This window comes from Rattus rattus, chromosome 13 (assembly GCF_011064425.1).
Source record: "Rattus rattus isolate New Zealand chromosome 13, Rrattus_CSIRO_v1, whole genome shotgun sequence".
Taxonomy (NCBI): Eukaryota; Metazoa; Chordata; class Mammalia; order Rodentia; family Muridae; genus Rattus; species Rattus rattus.
This window is the reverse complement of record NC_046166.1, coordinates 78,272,454-78,293,133: the sequence shown is the minus strand read 5'-3', so window position 1 is coordinate 78,293,133 and position 20,680 is coordinate 78,272,454. Positions and strand designations below refer to the sequence as shown.

At 36.6% G+C, this 20,680-nt stretch overlaps 1 protein-coding gene across 1 annotated transcript; it reads left to right on the top strand.

The window, feature by feature from the left end:
- Nucleotides 1-1,208: 1,208 nt before the first annotated feature.
- On the top strand, nt 1,209-20,255 carry Slc10a2 (solute carrier family 10 member 2). Its single transcript, XM_032918974.1, has 6 exons — nt 1,209-1,660; nt 8,975-9,093; nt 12,987-13,075; nt 14,164-14,339; nt 16,408-16,565; nt 19,551-20,255. Exons 1-6 carry the CDS (start codon nt 1,284-1,286, stop codon nt 19,676-19,678), a joined length of 1,047 nt encoding a protein of 348 aa, XP_032774865.1. The 5' UTR covers nt 1,209-1,283; the 3' UTR covers nt 19,679-20,255.
- Nucleotides 20,256-20,680: the final 425 nt, after the last annotated feature.

Genomic DNA, 20,680 nt, shown 5'->3' with positions numbered 1-20,680 from the left:
TCAGCCCAGAGTCAGAACCTGCATTTTAGTAAGGTCCCCTGAGGATCTTGAGCATACTGAGTTCTAGGAAACTGTTTTAAATTGTTTGTGTTAGTGTAGTAAGTTCGTCTTCCTAGAGGAAAGAGATGGAGACAGGGTCTCATTTTTTAGTACATGGTAGTCTTAAACTTCACATCCTCATATTTCATTCTCTTCAGACTCCTGCATCTACAGACATAAGCTACAACCCAGCCTGTTCTAATATTGGGTTTTAAACACCTGAGAACTGCACCATTTGCCTTCTGCCTGTTTTTGTGTCTACCCTACATACCTAACCACTGTGTTCTGTGCATCCACCATAAAATTAACTACTTGATATTTCCAACAACTTCTTATAATACACATTTTCTCATACACACACACACACACACACACACACACTTTTAATCCCTGACTCTAAGCACAAAGAGATATACTGTCACTTTGACCTAACCTAGAGTTCATGCCTCTAAATAACTGTATTGTCTCTATCTATAAAACACTTTGTTGCCATGTCAATATATATATATAATTCATGTGTAAGTAATTAAGTGTGGCTCTATATGATAGACTCCAGCAGAAAACATTCTGTACCCTCAAGGATTAACCACTCTCCCCTAAGTTTTCTTTCAAGCCCTAGAAGTCTGTGAACACACATATGTGTTGTGACACCATAGTTAATATAAGGAAGAATGACCACTTGAAAGCTATTGTAAAAATCTAGAAATCTTTAGTCTGTTATCAACTTGTAATGTAGTTTGGCACAGGGTTACTGATTTTTGTTTTTAATGTAATTTTCAAAGCTCTTGTCCTCCCTACTTAATGTGGGAGGAGGGAATAATACACTTTCCTACACTTCAACCTTTAGCATGGTCTATGCAATTCAGAGTTTAACTAAAATTATTCCCAGCAAACTTCCCCGGCATTAAACATTAACATGGCTATTTCTGTGTGGCACAGTTCATTATCATGCCAATAAATGATTAATTATAACTTTCTGTCTTGGCCAGTAGTTTTTCTGGACTTTTTATGATTCATTATTTGTGCTATGTTGTAATGCAGCCTCTCGAAACTGACATACTAGCATTTATTGTTTTTTATTGCTTCTCTAATGTGGCTCTTGAAAGAGACACCAAGTCCCACATGTTTAGAAAGGGTTTAAAAGTTTGGCGTGTTGAAAGTAAGCATTACTCAGCTGGCAATAGAGACAGAACCAGGGGACTGGTGCTTCTGTGGACTTGGCCATTTGCACAGCACAAGCAGTGATGGATAACTCCTCCGTCTGTTCCCCAAATGCAACTTTCTGCGAAGGTGATTCCTGCCTAGTAACTGAGAGCAACTTCAATGCCATTCTCAGCACAGTGATGAGCACCGTGCTCACCATTCTCCTAGCCATGGTGATGTTTTCTATGGGGTGCAATGTGGAAATCAACAAGTTCCTAGGACACATAAAGCGGCCATGGGGCATCTTCGTGGGCTTCCTCTGTCAGTTTGGAATCATGCCTCTCACAGGATTTATCCTGTCTGTGGCCTCTGGCATCCTTCCTGTGCAGGCTGTGGTGGTGCTAATTATGGGTTGCTGCCCTGGAGGAACTGGCTCCAATATCCTGGCCTATTGGATAGATGGTGACATGGACCTCAGGTAAGATGTAGGTATCTGTAACCGCTACAGCCAGCTTGGGTTATACTTAGAAATTTGTATCTTTTTCAGCATCTATTTGATCTATTGAGCTGACTAAATGTCTAAGGAGTTAAATGGGAAGAGTAAGTGCATTTGTGTGCCTGTTGAGACAGCTGCTTTGCTGTTAGAATGATGAACTTTTATTTTGTGCCTGTGTATTTTTTGTAGTTTTCATCCTAAACCAAACAGTAATTTAGATTTTAATTTTTTATGTTTAATATTTTAGCACACAAAGTAGCAGGCTTCTGTACGACATTTGTATGCATGTATATCATTGTGTTTTGTTCCTAATCATCCCTCATTACCATCTAGCACCCTTTTCTCCCTCCTGCTGGTCCACTCCCTATACTGCTTTTATGTCATATAAATTCCATTATCTTCTCTATTCCCTCCATGCTCTGCCCTGATAGTTCCCTCTCTTTCAAGTCCTGTATGTATGTATGGCTATGCATATATGTATACATTTAAATCAAGATCAGCCTCTGAGAGGAAGACTTGGTATTTCACTTTCTTAGTCTGTATTACTATGCTTGCACTTTGGATTCTATCTCAGTTAACAAGGTGTATTATCTCTGGGACAGATTCAAAGTTTTTTATTAAGTAATTTTTCCCTAATCCACAAACTGCGACTGAGAAAGTCTTGTTGCAATGGAATAAGGATGAACTTTCTGTATGATGCCAAGTTGGTCTGAGTGCAAATACAAACTCAAACTTCTCATCAAATGTTAAACTCTGGTCAACATCAGCTACACCAAAGAGTTGTTCTCTGGACAAACACTTCTTAGTTAAAAATCTAATGAAGAATTCATAAATTCATTTTATATCTGCTGACATTAAAAGAAAATTTTTTCAGTGGTATTTTTTAGTTATGCTTACTTCTTTATAAAATAAGGAGAAAGTAATTTCTCTCTTTTTCAATAGTAATCTAACTGTAACGTTTGTCCAAACAACTTGTGCCAGTTTTAATTAGCACTGGGTGCAAGGGAGGATTGGTGACTAATAGAAACAAGAAACATTAATGGAATTAAAGCAGGAGTTTTGGGGGTTTTGTTGTTTTGTTTTGTTTTTACTTAATCAATTTCTATTTTGATCACTGCCCTACTCTCAGTCACCCATCCCACAATCCTTCCCTAATCCCTCCTCCTCATCTACAACAACTTATCCCACATACAGACAACAGCTGCTTTCTTTTTTTCATCTTTATTAACTTGGGTATTTCTTATTTACATTTCAATTGTTATTCCCTTTTCCGGTTTCTGGACTAACATTCCCCTAACCCCTCCCCCCCATTCTCTATGAAAACAATGACTTTATGAAATTCATAGGCAAATGGATGGAACTGAAAAATATCATCCTGAGTGAGGTAACCCAATCACAGAAAAGCACACATGGTATGCACTCATTGATAAGTGGCTATTAGCCCAAATGCTTGAATTACCCTAGATGCACAGAACACATGAAACTCAGGAAGGATGATCGAAATGCGAATGCTTCATTCCTTCTTTAAAAGGGGAACAAGAATACCCTTGGCAGGGAATAGGGAGGCAAAGTTTAGAACAGAGGCAGAAGGAACACCCATTCAGAGCCTGCCCAACAGCTTTTGGGACAAGATCCACATGAAGACCAAACTGCACATATACTACATATGAGCCTGGAGGCCTAGGTTCACCCCATGAATGTTCTTTGGTTGGTGGTTCAGTCTCTAAGACACCCAAGGGTCCAGGTTTGTTGACTCTGTTGGTCTTCCCATGGAGTTTCTATCTTCTTAGAGATTGTAGTCCTTCCTCCTGTTCTTTCATGAGAGCCCCCAACATCCATCCACTGTCTGTGGGTGTCTGCATCTGTCTGAGTCAGCTTTAAGTGGGAGTTTTAATGCTGAAAGTTGGATAGCCAAGTGTCATTTTCCTCCTCTCTTGTGGAAGACATGCATTTCAGTTAAGCATTGAGTCGTTCCAGGACAAAGCTCTTTTTTTTTCCATAATATTTTTATTCACATGTCATCTCAATCACAGTCCCTCCCTCCTCTCCTCCCAGTCCAGCCCTTATAAATTTCTCCCCCCATTACCCCTCCCCATCTCTGCAGAGAAGGAGAAGCCCCACTTGGGTACCACCCTACTGAGGAATATCTAGTCCCAGTAGCACTAAATACTTCTTTTCCCACTGAGGCACAACCAGGTAGGACAGGTAGGAGAAGGGAATACAATGGCAGGCAATAGAGTCAGAGACAGCCCCCACAATGTTAGGGGACTCACATGAAGAACAAGCTTCATATCTGCCACAAATGTGGGGCGTCTAGGTCCAGCCTCTGTATAGTCTTTGGTTGGTGGTTCAGTCTCTGTGAGTCCCAATGGTCCCCAGTTAGTTTACTCTGTAGATCTTCTTATGGTGTCCTTCACCCCTCTGGCTCCCTCAATTTTATCCCTCACTTTTCTACTTTTCTGGGAGACTCCCTGAACTCTACCTGTTATTTGGCTTTTGGTCTCTGCATCTGTTTCTGCTCATTAAATGCTGGACAACCTACCATCAGTTTTGTTAGTCCCTGGCTGCCTGGTGAGCAGCTGGGAACTAGCCACCAACTCCCAATTGGTGCTACTTTTTTGAAGCCTTAGAAAACAAAGAACATGCATTACTCGTTTTTGCATAAGACATAGAATTACTGCTTAGCAACAAGTATTACTATTTTTAAAGAAAAACCCTGTGAAAGAACACAGAATAGTAAGTGCTATTGACATTTAGTTAATCTGTGAACCACAATATAGTAATTAGAACTTTTTAGACTTCTACACCATTGACCTGTACATGCACAGAGAATGAGAGTTCCAGGAACTCATAACCACCAGTCTTCAGGAAGTGACACTGAGGCTTTGACCTACACCAAATAGCTTCTTAATATTTGTAAGTTTTAAGCAATATAGTCTTATAACAGTACAACCTGTACCTGAACATAATACCATACATTTTTGCTGAACATAAAGTCAGTTGAATATGGTACCATATTAATTCCCCTACATCACTTGTGCTGAGGTAAAATCACTCTGTAGTATAGTGCAGACAATATCACCATGTTCTACACAGAGATTATAATGGACCTCTGTCATTAACATGTGGTCATGTTATAATGCAAGATAACATTAGTGGTTAAACAGAAGTCTTAGGGGATAAGATTACTTGCTGATTTTGCCTATGACCTAGGTTTCACTCCCAGCACCCATTTGAGGTAGATCAAAGCTGTAACTCCAGCTCCAAGACATAGAATGGCCTCTTTGGTCTCTGTATGTACCTATATACACACGCAAGTATACACTCACACAAAAACACAAATATAAGTGCAAACACAAGTACAGAAAGAGAGAAAGGAAGAAAGAAAAAAGAAAGAGACAGACAGACAGACAGACAGAAAGAAAGAAAGAAAGAAAGAAAGAAGGAAAGAAAAAAAGATAGAAAGAAAGAAAGAAAGAAAGAAAGAAAGAAAGAAAGAAAGAAAGAAAGAAAATGTTTTTAAAAGATGATATTACATATTTTAAGTTAGGAAAACATGTTTAAACACTTCTTTAAAGAAAGTACAATGACAGGGGTTTGGGATTTAGCTCAGTGGTAGAGCACTTGCCTAGCAAGGCCCTGGGTTCGGTCCCCAGCCCCGAAAAAAAAAAAAAAAAAAAAAAAAGAAAGTACAACAACAGCTACTAGGTACCAGCCCTCTAAAATGTAATTCTTTTGGAGTGAGTATTGTACAACTTAAGTCTCAGAATAATTTCTATAGATGCAGCATTATCTACCATTTATATTTTTTAATTTTGTATTCTTAGAACATTGCCTGCTCCATCTCCACTTGAAATTTATTTTTACTAGCTATTTTTCTTTAGACATTGGAGCCATTAAATATAAGGCTAAGTTCTTAAAGAACATTGGTGTATTTAACTCTCCAAAGAATCTTAGGGTCCTCTGCATTGACACATGAAAAAAAATAAGGTTTATAACCTTTGCCAACATCATTAGGTTGGTGACTGTCAGTGCCAAATTTGGGTTCCAGACAGACAATATCTACTGTATTCTTCTTAGCTCTTGACCTCTGATCATAGTGCATCTATCACCTATCTAGTCTACAGAGTCAGACACACTTCTGCTGATATTTCAGAGGTGGGGTTTTTTTTCAGATGTGATTGCAGTCTTTGTATTTCCTTATCCTTGATTACACCCAATTCCTCATCACATACCAGATTTTCATTTATGAATGTCTTTCCCCAAAATACAAAGTTTTTTTCTAGCAGTTAATAGATGAACCTGAGAAAAATTAAAACCAAATTATATTTTAATTTTGAAATTTATTAGATTTTATCATTCCAATGTGATCTCTCAGAAGTATTTATATTTTCTACACCTATGCCCTTTATAGAACTTAAATTTTTCACATAAAATGTATTTTTGTTCCATGAAGTTATTGTTCTCCCTACTCTTTATGAAAATTCTCTGTGGACGATTTCAATATAATTTTTGTTTTGTTTTTGCTATTAACTCAGATAACATCAACTTCTAGCCTCCTTTCATTTATTTCTCAATATCTTATTTACAAGAGTCCTACTATACCTAGTTGCTTCATTTTACCACTTTCATCTTTTCTCTTCCATAAAGTTTTACTAAAAATTGTCTCACAAAGAACTCAATACCACAATATAATTTCTTAAGTTGGACAATAATTCTCATTCAAACTTTTATGAAACAAAAGAATAATTCTGATTTCCTTCTAATATCTGTTATAGTTGGCCTCCTCCTCTTTACCATGAGCTGATAAGGAGTCCTATCACCCTGAACTCCCTCCTCACTATGAGGATGTACTAGATGCCTAGCAAAAAAAAAAAAGTGTGTGTGGGGGGGGATTGTGGAATAGGTTAAAACAAAAAATGTCAGAACGATGAAAGAAGGAAGCAGGTGGGGCAGGTTTGCAAATTCCATTGTGTTAGTTACAAACAGGATGAAGAACTGCTCATATTAAATGTAAAACTTTATTTGTCTATATTAAGTTCATCTCTGACAACAAATAAACTTATGAGAAACTTTTTTATTTCATTTTAGCTAGTATGTAAAGCAACACATTTCATTGTGACATCAAAGTTCATATATTATCATTGTGCTCCATTAAGATTCACTGCCCAATATTTTCCCCCACAGTTTTACTCTCGTGCTTACAGTTCCTCTGCTTTGAGGTTGTTATATATCATAGTGTGACATTTTTCAGAGGATATGTGAATAAACAACTAAACACCACAGGACATCAACAATAGAAGCAGAGATGATTTCATGAAAATCTAGCTAAAGGAACCTAGAAGTTCAACTGGGGTTACTTATAGGAGCATGAGTGAAACATTACTTACAGGAGCATGAACTAGTTACCCTAATTAAGAATGTCTTCCATCATCAAACAACCATTGGCTGTATAAATCCTTGGGAGATTCACAGCTTTGTGAGCACACATATCCCAGACATGATAGAAAGTTAATAGGCACAACCATTCATATATATATATATATATATATATATATATATATATATTTCCTTCTGGTAAGTTCAAGAAAGATATGGCTACATCATGTCTAAAATAGATAGGTGATATAGATAGATGATAAATAGATGAGAGAGAGAGAGAGAGAGAGAGAGAGAGAGAGAGAGAGAGGGAGGGAAGGAGGGAGGGAGAGAGAGAAGATAGACCTACAAACAGGGACTAAAACACAGGCAGACAGACAGACAGACAGGCAGGCAGGTAAACATGGTTTTATATGTGGGCAAAAACATAAATTAGTTTTTTATTTCTCCCCATCTCCAGAAAGTGTTTTAAATGCATCTTTTTGTATTGGTTTACTTTATGGTATTTTAGCTCTATTAACACAAACATTTTAATTGGAATCTTTTATACCCATTTTAAATTCATTCATTTAAAAAAGATTTCTAAAGAAGTTAAGACCCCTAATAGACTTTGTTTCTAACCCATTATTTTGCCCAAATTTTGCAAATTTATTAACAGATGCATTGAGATAAAATCATTTATCTTCATCTACTTTCCTTACCATGGTACAGTTATTTGCTATGGAGGAAATATGTACTGCAAATACAATTGGTTTTCCTCTTGATAGTGTTTCAGAAACCAAACTGCACCAGATGGCTGTTTAATTCTTGTGGTCTGTGAGGTAACAGTGACAAAGAGAAGTCCAATGTGTTGCCCAGACTTACAAACTAAGAGACATCACAATCTTCCAATCCAATGTGTGCCTTCAAAGCACAGGTATTACGCCCTCTATTTTACAAGAAGAGAAAGTACACCTTTGTCCAGAACTTTTAAAGAATACCCAGTGCTCAAAACCTTTTTACCATTCTCTGAAAATAGCTTAAGTAAGACATTCTTCCAGATCAAAAGCTATAATCTTCCTACTTAGTCAGGCACCCATAGTAAAAAAAGTGCTTACAGTTCTTTGATTGTCAATAATTCAAACAGTGATATTACATTAACTTTCCCAGGGAAGATGAGAACAAACACCTACTTATCCTGATAAGCTAAGGATTTCACCCAAATACACTTGTGAATCAATGAATTTATTGAACTTACTTATAAATCATGGGGAAGAAGTTACTGCTAGAAGTGTCAATAACTCCAAAACATGCATCACCACAAAATCCACCCCATTATGGTCAGAGTCCTCCTACCTGCAATCAACCTTCCGCTTCCTGTGTATTGAAGTAGCTCCCAATATCCCTATGATATAGGGATGGGGCAAACAAAAGGACATGGGTTTCAGACTAGAATTCTAGATGGGGTCCTGTGACCCTCCCCATATCCTTTCTATAGGAAAATGATCACCACGTCCATTACCATTACCATAGACTAATTAGCATCATATTCATCTTCTTATATTGTTGTCATGGCTACTAAGCCAATGTAATTCTATTCCAAGACAACCTGGTATGATAAGTTATGTTTAAATTTAAAAAATTATGTACAAGAGTTCACAAGCCCAAATATCTGGTACCTTTTTCAATAATTATTTTTAAGCATCATTAACTACCCTCTATCAGAACAGATACTGAGAAGAATGGTACAGACCACATGAGACAACGCCAAGTGCAGGTGACCCTTCCTGAAGTCAAACACTTTAGAAACATAACCAATGTGTATTTCTATCACAGAGAATGATGTACTGGTTGAGTCCGACTCTCACAGAACTTAAAAATGAAAGAACATCTCCCCAGAAAATACAAGTACATACCTCAAGCTGTTTTTCATTTCAGTGTTAGCATGACCACTTGCTCCACACTGCTTGCTCTTGGAATGATGCCCCTTTGCCTCTTCATCTATACCAAGATGTGGGTTGACTCAGGAACGATTGTGATCCCCTATGATAGCATTGGTAAGTAATTCCTCTGCAGGATATTTCTTATTACCCTCAAGTTATCTGCTTAGCTCCTGCTAGGATCTCAGGTCAGACTCTATGCTCACATCTAAGCATTATTTCCCTTTGAACTAGGGGTAGATATTTTCGCACATATAATTTTTTATGAACTGACTCTGGAGTTTGTAAGAGTACTGATAGAATATAAATTCCAAAACTCGACTCCATGAAGAAAACCTAAATTTGTCTCAGTTCAAATTAACATGGGAAAGAAACAGCGTTAGAAATGTAGCTTTTACCTAACAGTCTGCCCTGAGGAAGACTAGGCTACTGGCAGGTAGCAGCCACCATTTTTTCCTGTGGTGAGTTTATGGAAAAGGGTTTTTGCACCACACATTCATATTAAAGAAATGCATACACACACAAAATCATAAGAAAACTTCAGAATACTAAGTAGTTGTGAGTGGCAAAATGGGCACTCCTGAATAAAATGCATAAGTTCTCTATCCTCAACTGTGAGCCATCTCTTGATATAAAAGTCAATTTAATGATACTCTCCTATTTTCATGTTCTGGAAGTCAAATTTTCTAGTTATAACTTTACATCTACTCATTTAAAGCCCTACATGCCATTTTGAAGAAGCTTCTTTTCTGTTTTGGGAAGAAAAGAAATGTTAAAAGATGAAGCAGTTGGTATAACATGGAGATGGGGTCAGGGACAGGCTGAAAGAACTACAAGTATGTGCAAAGCTCTCAGAAATGCCCTGACAGAAATGAGTTATATAATATAGCACCTAGTACCAGTCATCAGGCATAATAATGCATGACAGTTGTTTTTAAGATGACTTTGCAAAGAATTCTTCCCAAAACTGTCTCAGAAAGGCTTGGGTTTTACTATTAACAGAAAGAAGCACAAATCCAAGGTCAAATAGGAACTCTCAAAGTTATTTAGAAAAGAAATTCCTGTAGTAGGAAACTAGTCTAAAAGACTCTTCTATTTCAAAGAAAGATTATTTCAGTGATTAAATATGGTTCAACCTAGAGACAAGTGATAATAAATTTTGTGAGGACTGGCCATAAGGTAAACATCTGTCTGCAGTTTTTTCAGTTTCTGCTTTCTCCCACCCCTATTATGTACATTAAATTGTGGATTCCCCTTGATTTCATTGGGGAATTTTGTTTGTATAAGATCCCCCTATTGGCTCCTGAGGAGCTCCTAAGTAACAATAGAATCTCCTTCAAATGGGTTTAGAGTGACACCCAAGCTCAAGTGTGTATGCTACTGCTTGCACCTCAAATTCTTCCTTTATTGAAAACCTTCCCTAGAGTTAAATAATCCCAGCTGTTTAAACACTAAACTGAACTTTAGGCATCTCAGAGCTGATTAAACAACTTTGATTGTACATTATTCAGTGCTAAAACAAATAATTTAAGCCTTAAAATATTCATTTTTTTCTTGTTCAGACCCTTCTGGAAAATGTCCCACAGGAATCTGTAAATGACTTACACTATATATTTTAAGCCAAATAAACTTTGAATTAGATTTTATTTTCTTTGTTTTGTAACAAAGTATCGTCATGTAGCTCTCTGGTCATCCTGGGACTTTCTATGTAGAATAGACTGTCTTTAAACTCACAGAGATCTGCCTCCTGAATTCTGTGATTCAAGGTGTATGTCATGGTGACCAGCAAGTCAAATAAATTTCGAAAGGATAAAATAAAGAATGGATTTCAAATGCATGAGGAATGACCTCAAAAGAGGAAAAATGGAGTTTTGAACACAAAAATTATTTGCTCCCAATATCTTCCTAGGCATTCTGTTATCTAAACTGGCCTTTTTCCTGTTGGTTTTCAATCTTTTAATGAGTATAAAAATGAACTGACAGCATCATAAGATGTTGTTATCACTTATAAATGAGGTTGTTGAGGCTTGGGTAATAATTTAATTTGCCAAAGATTATTGGGTAGCTGGGAATAGATACTGGCAAGCTCTCCAGTCCAGCCTACTCGGCAGGCACTGTGCTTTGACAGCCTCCACATTACACGGAGTGCCTCTACCACTCTACAAGTGCTGCTGAACCCTGACGATGCTGACATGCAGCTGAAAATCAATCCCTGTGGTGCTTGAGGCTGCACTGCGTCAGTCAGTGAGTGCCTGATGTTAACATTACTACACATATCACCACAGCACAGTGATGCAGGCATTACTCCATCCCATTATTTTATAGAGATTATCTTATGAAAGCTACAGCTCTCAGCCCGCATTATCTTCTCATCCTTCCTCTTCTCCTTCCCTTTCTTCCTATTCCACTGTGTCATAAATGAAAAGCACATGATGGTTTGGTATGTGTAAACATCTCTCCTTTGTATATGTACAGACAGGCATCTTACACAGAAAGCATAAACAAGTCAGTAAATCCAAAAATCTGGAGAGGAGAAAGCGTGCTTCCCAGTCTCTTAGAGTAACCATTACAGCACCTTCCCTCCATGGACAGGGGCCATACTCCTGGGTGTGAAGAAGAACCAAAATGGTCTTGCTGCCCTGTCACCAGGCACTCCTCCAAGATGGGAGGATTCTAGGCCAAAGGAATCAACCAGTTATATCAAGATAATTTTAACTCAAAGCCTAGAAACAATAAAATTTATACTGTGGTCTACATATCTAAGAAATAAAATCTCTTCCAAATGGTGGATGCAGGAATAACCAAAGGAACCTTGTAGAAGACCAGAGCACTAGATCTAACACCCTTTCCCATAGGTCTTCCTGTACCCTTTCTCCTATGTGAGAGCAATTTTATCCATTTTATTGTCCCTCATTTATTTTATTTTCTATCTTTCTCCTAGTTATTTTTTTAATTCTGAGTGATTTGTGAGCAACAGTAATTGTTGATATATTGACAGGAGAGCTAAGATGCTATGAAAATTATGTTTTTAGATTCATTTTACCTTAATATGTACGGGCTTTCAACCTATAGTCTGTTGGCCAGACCTGGGTCAAACTTTCCAATACTAGGAAGATACCTATTCTCAAAATTTTACCACTCGGTTTCATTGTCTCATACTTGCTTAAAAGAGTATTTGCCTATGAGAAGTTGGAAGTCTCCAGTGGTCTGTTAAACAAATGGACTATTGGGCAAACAAGTATTAAATAACATAGAGACACAAATCGTATGTCACAGGAAAAGCAGTAAATCTCCCATGGTAAAGTTAAAGTGTGACTCTTTTATCAGGTTGGGTGAACACTGAGCTGCAAAGAATTATAATTACATGAGAGGTTGCCAAATATATTATCTCACAGAAAATTTAGGGTATGGTTTTTCATCTTATTCTCTCACAACTCTGTCATAAATTTGAATAATTAAAATGAATTTTAACTAGAGTTTGTTAGCCTTCAAATATCTTATGGCTATTAAGTAATCTTTTATATATTTTCTTCCATTTTAAAATTTATAAATGTTTACTTATACCACCATGAAGTAACAGGGTATTGTAAAATATAATCTACTTATACCTCAAGAACATATATAAACACATATATACACAAAGTATGGAAAGGTACTTTTTCTGACTATATTGTCAGAAAAAAAGACATAATAGAGTAAAGAAGCAAAAATTTTGACAAATAGAATGAAAGTAGGTTGTTAATATAAGGAAATAATCATCCTGAAATTCAGATAAATTATACTATCATTTGTCTACCAACTGTTAACTGGGATGGAGAGAGACAGAAGAGCAGGAGGGGTGTGTAAATATGTGGATGTGTGAATTTGTGTGTGATTATGTGCATGCATGTATCTGTGTGCACATAATTCTACATTGTTTGCAGTATTCAAGAAGACAAACACTGCTAAGCTTTTTCCTAGCTACTTCCATTTTCTTTTTCATGTGTTAATGTTGTTTTCATCTTTGTTAGGCATTTCTCTGGTTGCGCTTGTTATTCCTGTTTCCATTGGAATGTTTGTAAATCACAAATGGCCCCAAAAAGCGAAGATTATACTTAAAGTAAGTATTCCATGCATGGAGTAGTCTGCACAATTCAGTGCTCTGCAGTCAGAACTGGAATGAGTTGGTCTTTACATCTCCTCAGCTGCGCTATTCTCACACTACCTTCTGTAAGACTTGCCATTGTCAGACATAAAGTCTTTGCTTAGAGACCCTTTTTGATCCTATCTGAGAGACAAATTTCTACCCAGTCACTAAGCCACAAATTCAAGTGTGATCTTTTAGTTTTAATTTATTCTCAAGTGGACTTGGTGTTATAGAGGTTGAGTTTATGGTATAAAATATATCGAGGCAGCTTTTTTGAGAAGATATAGCATATTTTTTCATACCTAGAATAACACAGAACTCAGTGCTCAAAAACTGGTAGATACTAATTTGTGGGTTGTGGAGAGATAAAGTAGTTGACATTTCTTGCTTTATAGGAAAAAAACAAAGTTCTCATCTCCAGGTTTTTTTAGGTTTAATTTTAAAAAAGAAGAAAATGGAGATGGCTCAGCCATTAAGAGTCTGTACTCCTCTTGCAAAGGACCCACATCAGACTGTTCAAAGCCACCAGTAACTTTAGCTCCAAGTGATCAAGGCCCTCTGTGGATATATACATATAGCAAAATTAAATACACATTGACAGACACATAGCAAAATAAAACCTTTTTAAAGAAAAATAAGGAGAATAGTTTATTTTTAATTTTACTGGATTTTTCTCTTATGATAAAAGCATAAAATGTGACTGAGGAAAGATCTTATCCCCAATAACAAGTGAAAATAAGTCAAAATTGAAAATGGTGTATGGTTTACTAAAGGACATATAATAGAAAGAAGTCCAACTGGAAGAAAAACATAGGCTCTTGCTAGAAAAGGCTTTTTCCCAGGAGTACAGGATGTTTTGAAAGCTCAGGAATCTTCCCTGGGCCAATTAAGCCTGGACAATACATTGTCCTGATGTTTTCTTAGTCTCTAAAATACAGAAGAAGCTCATCTCTTCCTATGAAGCAGAAGGGACATACAAAGCTCCATCTTCATTTTCCCAAAGGAACAGACTGCCAAACCTTCATACCTAACAAACATCTCTGGTCTCACTTTTCTTCCAGATTGGATCCATCGCAGGTGCAATTCTCATTGTGCTCATAGCTGTGGTTGGAGGAGTACTGTACCAAAGTGCCTGGATCATTGAACCCAAACTATGGATTATAGGAACAATATTTCCTATAGCTGGCTACAGCCTTGGTTTCTTCCTGGCTAGACTAGCTGGTCAACCCTGGTACAGGTATGAGGTTTAGATAAATGAGTTTGACCATTTTAGTTGATAACAGTTGATGCAATAGTTTTCTGTGGTGCCATTACAAAACAACCATGGGGCATAGAGAAATAGCTCAGCAATTTAGAAGACAGGCTGATCTTTAAGAGGACTCAAAATTTTTTCTCAGCACCTTCATGACTGCTCATAATCACCTATAATTCCAGTTCTAGGGTATTCAACACTATTTTCTGGCCTCTGCAGACACCAGGCATATATGTGGTACTTAAGCATATGTGCAGACAAAATATTCATTCATATAAAATATTTAATTAAAAAATAAGAAAACTACCCCAAGGTCAATCATTTTGACAACAAAAAGGCACATTCTTACCATTTCACAAGTCATAAATCATTAAGGCAGCATGGAGCTGATTTTTGAGATATGTGGAGGATGATTTATTGGAAGTCTTTCACTTCCAATAAACAGGTTTCAATGTCTATCTTCTCCTTGTGTCCCATCATGTTTTATGACTTCTATGCATGCATTCTGAGTTCAAATTACCTCCATTTTATAAGTACATGAGTCACATTAAATTACAGGCCAGCCTAATATCTTCGCCTTAACTAATTATACCTGCAGTAACCCTGTTTCCACATAAAGTCACATTCTTAGATACTAAGGGTTAGATACAGGTTGGAAATACTTAAATTTGGATGAGAGATATACTCAGCTCATAGGAGCTGAAACTATTGATGCCAAGTTCAAAACCCTTTACCTTCAATCACTGATTACGTCATTTAAATAGCATAATTTGTTCAAAAATTATACAAATCTTCAAAAAGTACTGGCTGCTCTTGTCCTCAAATCCCTGATATTCTTCATTAGTCCTTATCCCATGAAGCAAAGCTTTTTCTTTGCTATATACTCTAGTTTAATAAGCAGAATAAGTTTCATTCAAATGTTATTCCATTTCCCAGTTTCATATCCACCATAAACCCCCTATCCCATCTCCCTCCCATTCAATAAGGGTGTCCCCCTCCTCAATCACCCCTCTTCCATTAATTTTTATCTTTCATATTTTTAATCAAGACTGAATAAACAAAATTTATTTTAAAATAAATGCCTATGAAAAATACCATACTTCAATATTTTCTGAGCCCTGATCTCTCTCATATACTTTTACTAAGGAAATAATTTGAAAAGGTGAAAGAACCTCCTTTGCAGCCTATGGAATGTTGTTGGAAATGAACCTACCTTTCACGTTATAAATATATTGGAAAGGGTGAAAAGGTTCAGTAGTTAAGAGCATGTGCTGCTCTTCCAAAGAAGCTGAGTTTTTATTCTAGCATCACAACCACCTGAAACTCCAACTTCAGGGGTACCCAATGTCTCTGGTCATTATGTGCACCTGCACATGCATGAATATACCCACATGCATACACAACATTAAAGTTAAAATAACATATATAATAGTTTTATATATTAATGTACTTACTCAATGTAAAGTTATATGTTAAAAATATGCACCAAATATGTATGTTAAAAGCAGAGAAAAAAATTATGTATGTGCTTGTAGTCTCAAGAACAGAGTAGCGGAAGCATGAGGATTGCCACAAGTTAGAAAAACCTGATTTGGTGAGACCTATCTTGAAAGGGGGGGGGAGAAAGAGGAGGAGGAGGAGGAGGAGGAGGAGGAGGAGGAGGAGGAGGAGGAGGAGGAGGAGGAGAAGAAGAAGAGGAAGAGGAGAGGAAGAGGAAGAGGAAGAGGAAGAGGAAGAAGAAGAAGAAGAAGAAGAAGAAGAAGAAGAAGAAGAAGAAGAAGAAGAAGAAGAAGAAGAAGAAGAAGAAGAAGAAGAAGAAGAAGAAAAGAGGAGGAGGAGGAGGAGGAGAGAAAAGGAAAACAGAAAAGTAGAGAGAGGGAAGGAGTAAGAAGAAAGGAAATAAGGTAGGAAAAGAATAAAGGAAAGAAGGGCTGAAAGAAGGGACAGAGAGAAGGAGGGAAGGAGGGAGGGAAGACAAAAATCACAATTTGTGTACATGCTCTTATCATACCTTTCCTTTGTGTTATATTATACATATACATCTTATTCCCAGGTGCCGAACAGTTGCCTTGGAAACTGGAATGCAGAACACTCAACTGTGTTCCACCATTGTACAACTCTCCTTTTCCCCTGAGGATCTCAACCTTGTGTTCACCTTCCCACTCATCTATACTGTTTTCCAGCTCGTCTTTGCAGCAATAATATTAGGAAGTAAGGAATAATGCTAATCAAATTCTGTGATGATGTACTTTTTGGATAAATTCTGGATTTGATAAAAAAATGGACTTGTTTAAGATTTTTCCATTTCAGGCAGCAAATTGTACAAATGGAAAGAAAATGATTCATGACTTCATCTATGCTGATGAAGGTCTTAGTGGGGCTTTTTAAAGAGAAAAGCAAAGGAAATGGATTCTCTTTGGTGACTTAATCTTCCTCAGTAGTCATATAGGCATATTAACCTTCTAGATGCTTTCAAGGAACTCAGGCTTTAGTGATGTTTTTCTCCAAAGCCTTGTCTTGATATGTTTTATAAATAGGGCATTTATCAGAAAATAGCAAACCATATTTATCATGGAAATCATATGTCAGAAGATGTATTTTTAAGTTCATGTATATCAATTTTAAATATTGATATAACTAAAGATGTGTAAGCAAAGATGTACCAAAGATAGATTGCACAATTTTTAATTTTGTTCTGTTATAACATAGCTTCATCCTCATTTGGCCCATACCAACTGGCCTTCACCAAATTGAAATTTTCCTTTCATTTGACTATCCAAAGCCTGATGTTACTTAACCCTCATTTTTAAAGTCCTATTTAAAACAAAGAAACTTTCCTTTAACATTTCATGACATTTTAATAGGAAATGGAAAGAAGTACATGATAAAAACACTGTGAAGATTAAGTTGTGAATTGCCCAGAGATAGTTTCACTTATCTTTTTTTTTTCTCCTCGGCTCTAGTATGTAGCCCATCATGTTAATATCTCAAACATCACATGGATTCATTAAGGGTCTGTCTTTGAGGAAATGCAGGAGGATAAGTAGGTGGCTTGAGCTTTCTGGTCACCTAACCTAGCCTAACGAGTGAGTGGAAAACTTGTCTGTGGTGACCAGCCCTGGCAGGGGTCAGGTACTGAGGTGGGGCATCGAGTTGAATGAAAGCCAAAGACTGATGATCTCTGGCCTTGTAATTCTCTCTCTCACTGACCCAGAAGCCAAAAGCTTCTGACTTCTGGCAATATAACTATTACTGTTCTGGAGACAAGAACTGATAACTTTTGGCAATTTCACAGAAAAAGAAAAAGAAGTCAGACATGCACATGCACAAACACACACACACACACACACACACAAATATATACATATGTAAATACATACATATAGACAGACATATACATATATACAGTTGGTGGATTGCCCCAAATGCCAAAGGTATCATGTGAGTGAGGAAGAGCCCCAAATAATAATAAGAATAAGCCACATTTATTTCTTCTCTCTGGCTTCCTCATACCTTCTTAGACAAAAAGTTCTTTATAAAATTACCTCATAGGGATGTGAAGTTGAAAGGGAGATGGGTTAGGAGGCTCTGGGGGAAGTGGGAGGAGGGTAGTAGTGAATTGGTATGATCAATATATATTGTATAAATGAACGAAACTTTCAAAAAATAAAAATTAGTACTTAAGTAAAAAAAAATTACCTCATAGGGGGCTGGAGAGATGGCTCAGCGGTTAAGAGCACTGACTGCTCTTCCAGAGGTCCTGAGTTCAATTCCCAGCAACCACATGGTGGCTCACGACCATCTGTAATGAGATCCAATGCCCTCTTCTGGTGTATGTGAAGACAGCTACAGTGTAACTCACATACATAGAATAAAATAAATTTTAAAAATTACCTCATAGATAAAAAGTTACACAAAAGCAGAGTTCAAAGCAGTGTTTTATTCTATAAGATGTAAGTTCAAAGCAACAATTTGGCATGTCCCTGCTTTATCACAGTGCATACTTGTGGCTTCATCCTTGGAACTAACCTACAATGAATGTTTTTCCTTGATCACAAACTTGTTTCAACTCTGCCTTCTAATTTTAGTGCAATTAGCTCATTACACATGAAGGTTTACAGAACTCTGTTTACAGCTTTATTCTACAGGGGGCTTGGTATTTCTTGTACCAATTTAAGAGTTCTATAAAACCGTTATCAAGAATTGTGACATCATCAGTTCATCTATACAGAATTATTAAATGAGAGTACATTGCTATGTTGATCTGCAGGAAATCTGCCCAATAGGGTGGGGCTAATAATGCCCAGAAATCATTAGGCTCTGTAATGGTGACAGGAAAGGCAGATCCGTAGCAAGAAACAATCCAGAGATGAAGTCTCCAGTGACCTTGCATCTCAGAGCTCAGCCAACACAGGCCATCCAAAATGGTGGCCCATTCCTAGAAAACTCGTTTACAGGCCTCAGTCTTTTCTAGATGACTTCTGACACCTGTTTCAACAAGCAAGATAGATAGCTCTCGAGGAGCAATATTCAAGGATGACCCCTGACCTCTACAAATTACACATATACATGGAAATGAATCTGAATTCACACATTACCTGAATACAATATATACACATACAAGTACACACAGGTTCAAACTGATACAAAGAAAGACAAAACAATATGTTCAGAAAAACTTGCACCATGGGAGAAAGGAAGTCTGATCAACAACAGGAAGGAATAGGTGAAGACATAAGACCAGGCATGTTATTCTGACCAAGTCTCTCCACAGAGAATGATCAAACCAAGGCATTGCACATAGGTATACTACATATATATATATATATATTTGAAGACTACTACATTAACTGGAGTAGAATAAACACAAAATAATTTTTTCTTACTGTTAAGTATCATATATAACTTAAAGTCATGAAAAGATCATGTACTAAGCAAACATCTGCTGAAGCTTCTCACCCATACTTTTTGAGGACAGTCATTGCTGCCATACCAGTGATCATACAACAACAACAACAACAACAACAACAAAAACAAAGAAAGAAAGAAAGAAAGTTGGTTTGTCACAATAACTCCAGTCTGTAGAAAATGCAAACTGCTTTCTGAGCTATACAATGCAATCACTGTTTGAAATAAGTTTTCAAGGTGCCGTTCTGAAATTTACTTGACAACCCCTCCATATATTGTCTTTTACAGTGTATGTCACATACAAGAAATGTTATGGAAAAAATGATGCTGAGTTTCTAGAGAAAACAGACAATGATGTGGACCCCATGCCATCATTCCAGGAGACAAACAAGGGATTTCAACCAGATGAGAAATAGACACTAAGGAGGCAAAAGAAGAAAGCTTCTGGAACACCATTCATTAAACTAAAACTAAAATTATTTCTTTTGGTTGAATAAGCAGCAGAAAAACAAATTTAAAAGTTAAATTCAAATTTAAATTATTGGGGTTTTTTGTATAAAGGGACTAGTGATCCATTCTTTTGTGTGACAAAGGTGTGTGTGTGTGTGTGTGTGTGTGTGTGTGTGTGTGTGTACAGGAGTCATTTTTCTGTATCCATGGTCAGATTGGTCACAAGATATTCCTTGATTCCAAATTCACAGAAGCTTAAGCCTCTTTTATAAAAAGGCAAAGTGTTGGTATTAATCTCCTATATACTTCAAATCAATATTATCTTACTAAAATATTTAACATGATGTAAATGTTGTGTAAATAGTTGTTTCACTGTATTGTTTAGAAAATGATTGTTTTATGTTTAGTACAGATATCATTTTTCAGATATTTTGGCCATAGTTAAAATCATAGATGTCAAACATCTTTGGGAGGCCAAAGGCATGTACATAGAATGTATAGATAGATAGATAGATAGATAGATAGATAGATAGATAGATAGATAGATAGATAGATGATAGACAGAAGATAGACAGACAGAGATAACTGATTATCATTAATATATTATCAGAAAACATCTATAGACCTAACTTGATATAGGTCAAACTTGAAACTTTGTCATATGTAAGCTAAATTCAGAGTTAAATACTTTGGTATGTAAAAATATAGCATATTATTACTGTAAAATGATTTTTTCTTGAGTGCTTATGATTGTAAGAAGATTGATGTGAATGAATTTTAATTATGAATTTTAAATTTTTGCAACATATTTACTTGTGATTTTGGACTATACTCTGTCTATATTTATATTTTAGAAAAGTAGCTTCAAATGACATTCTAGAAGTAGAAATGAGAGAAAGCATTACTAATTAATTCAATAACAAATTAGAATTGGATTAACTTATCAAGCTTTTTTTATCCATTCGCAT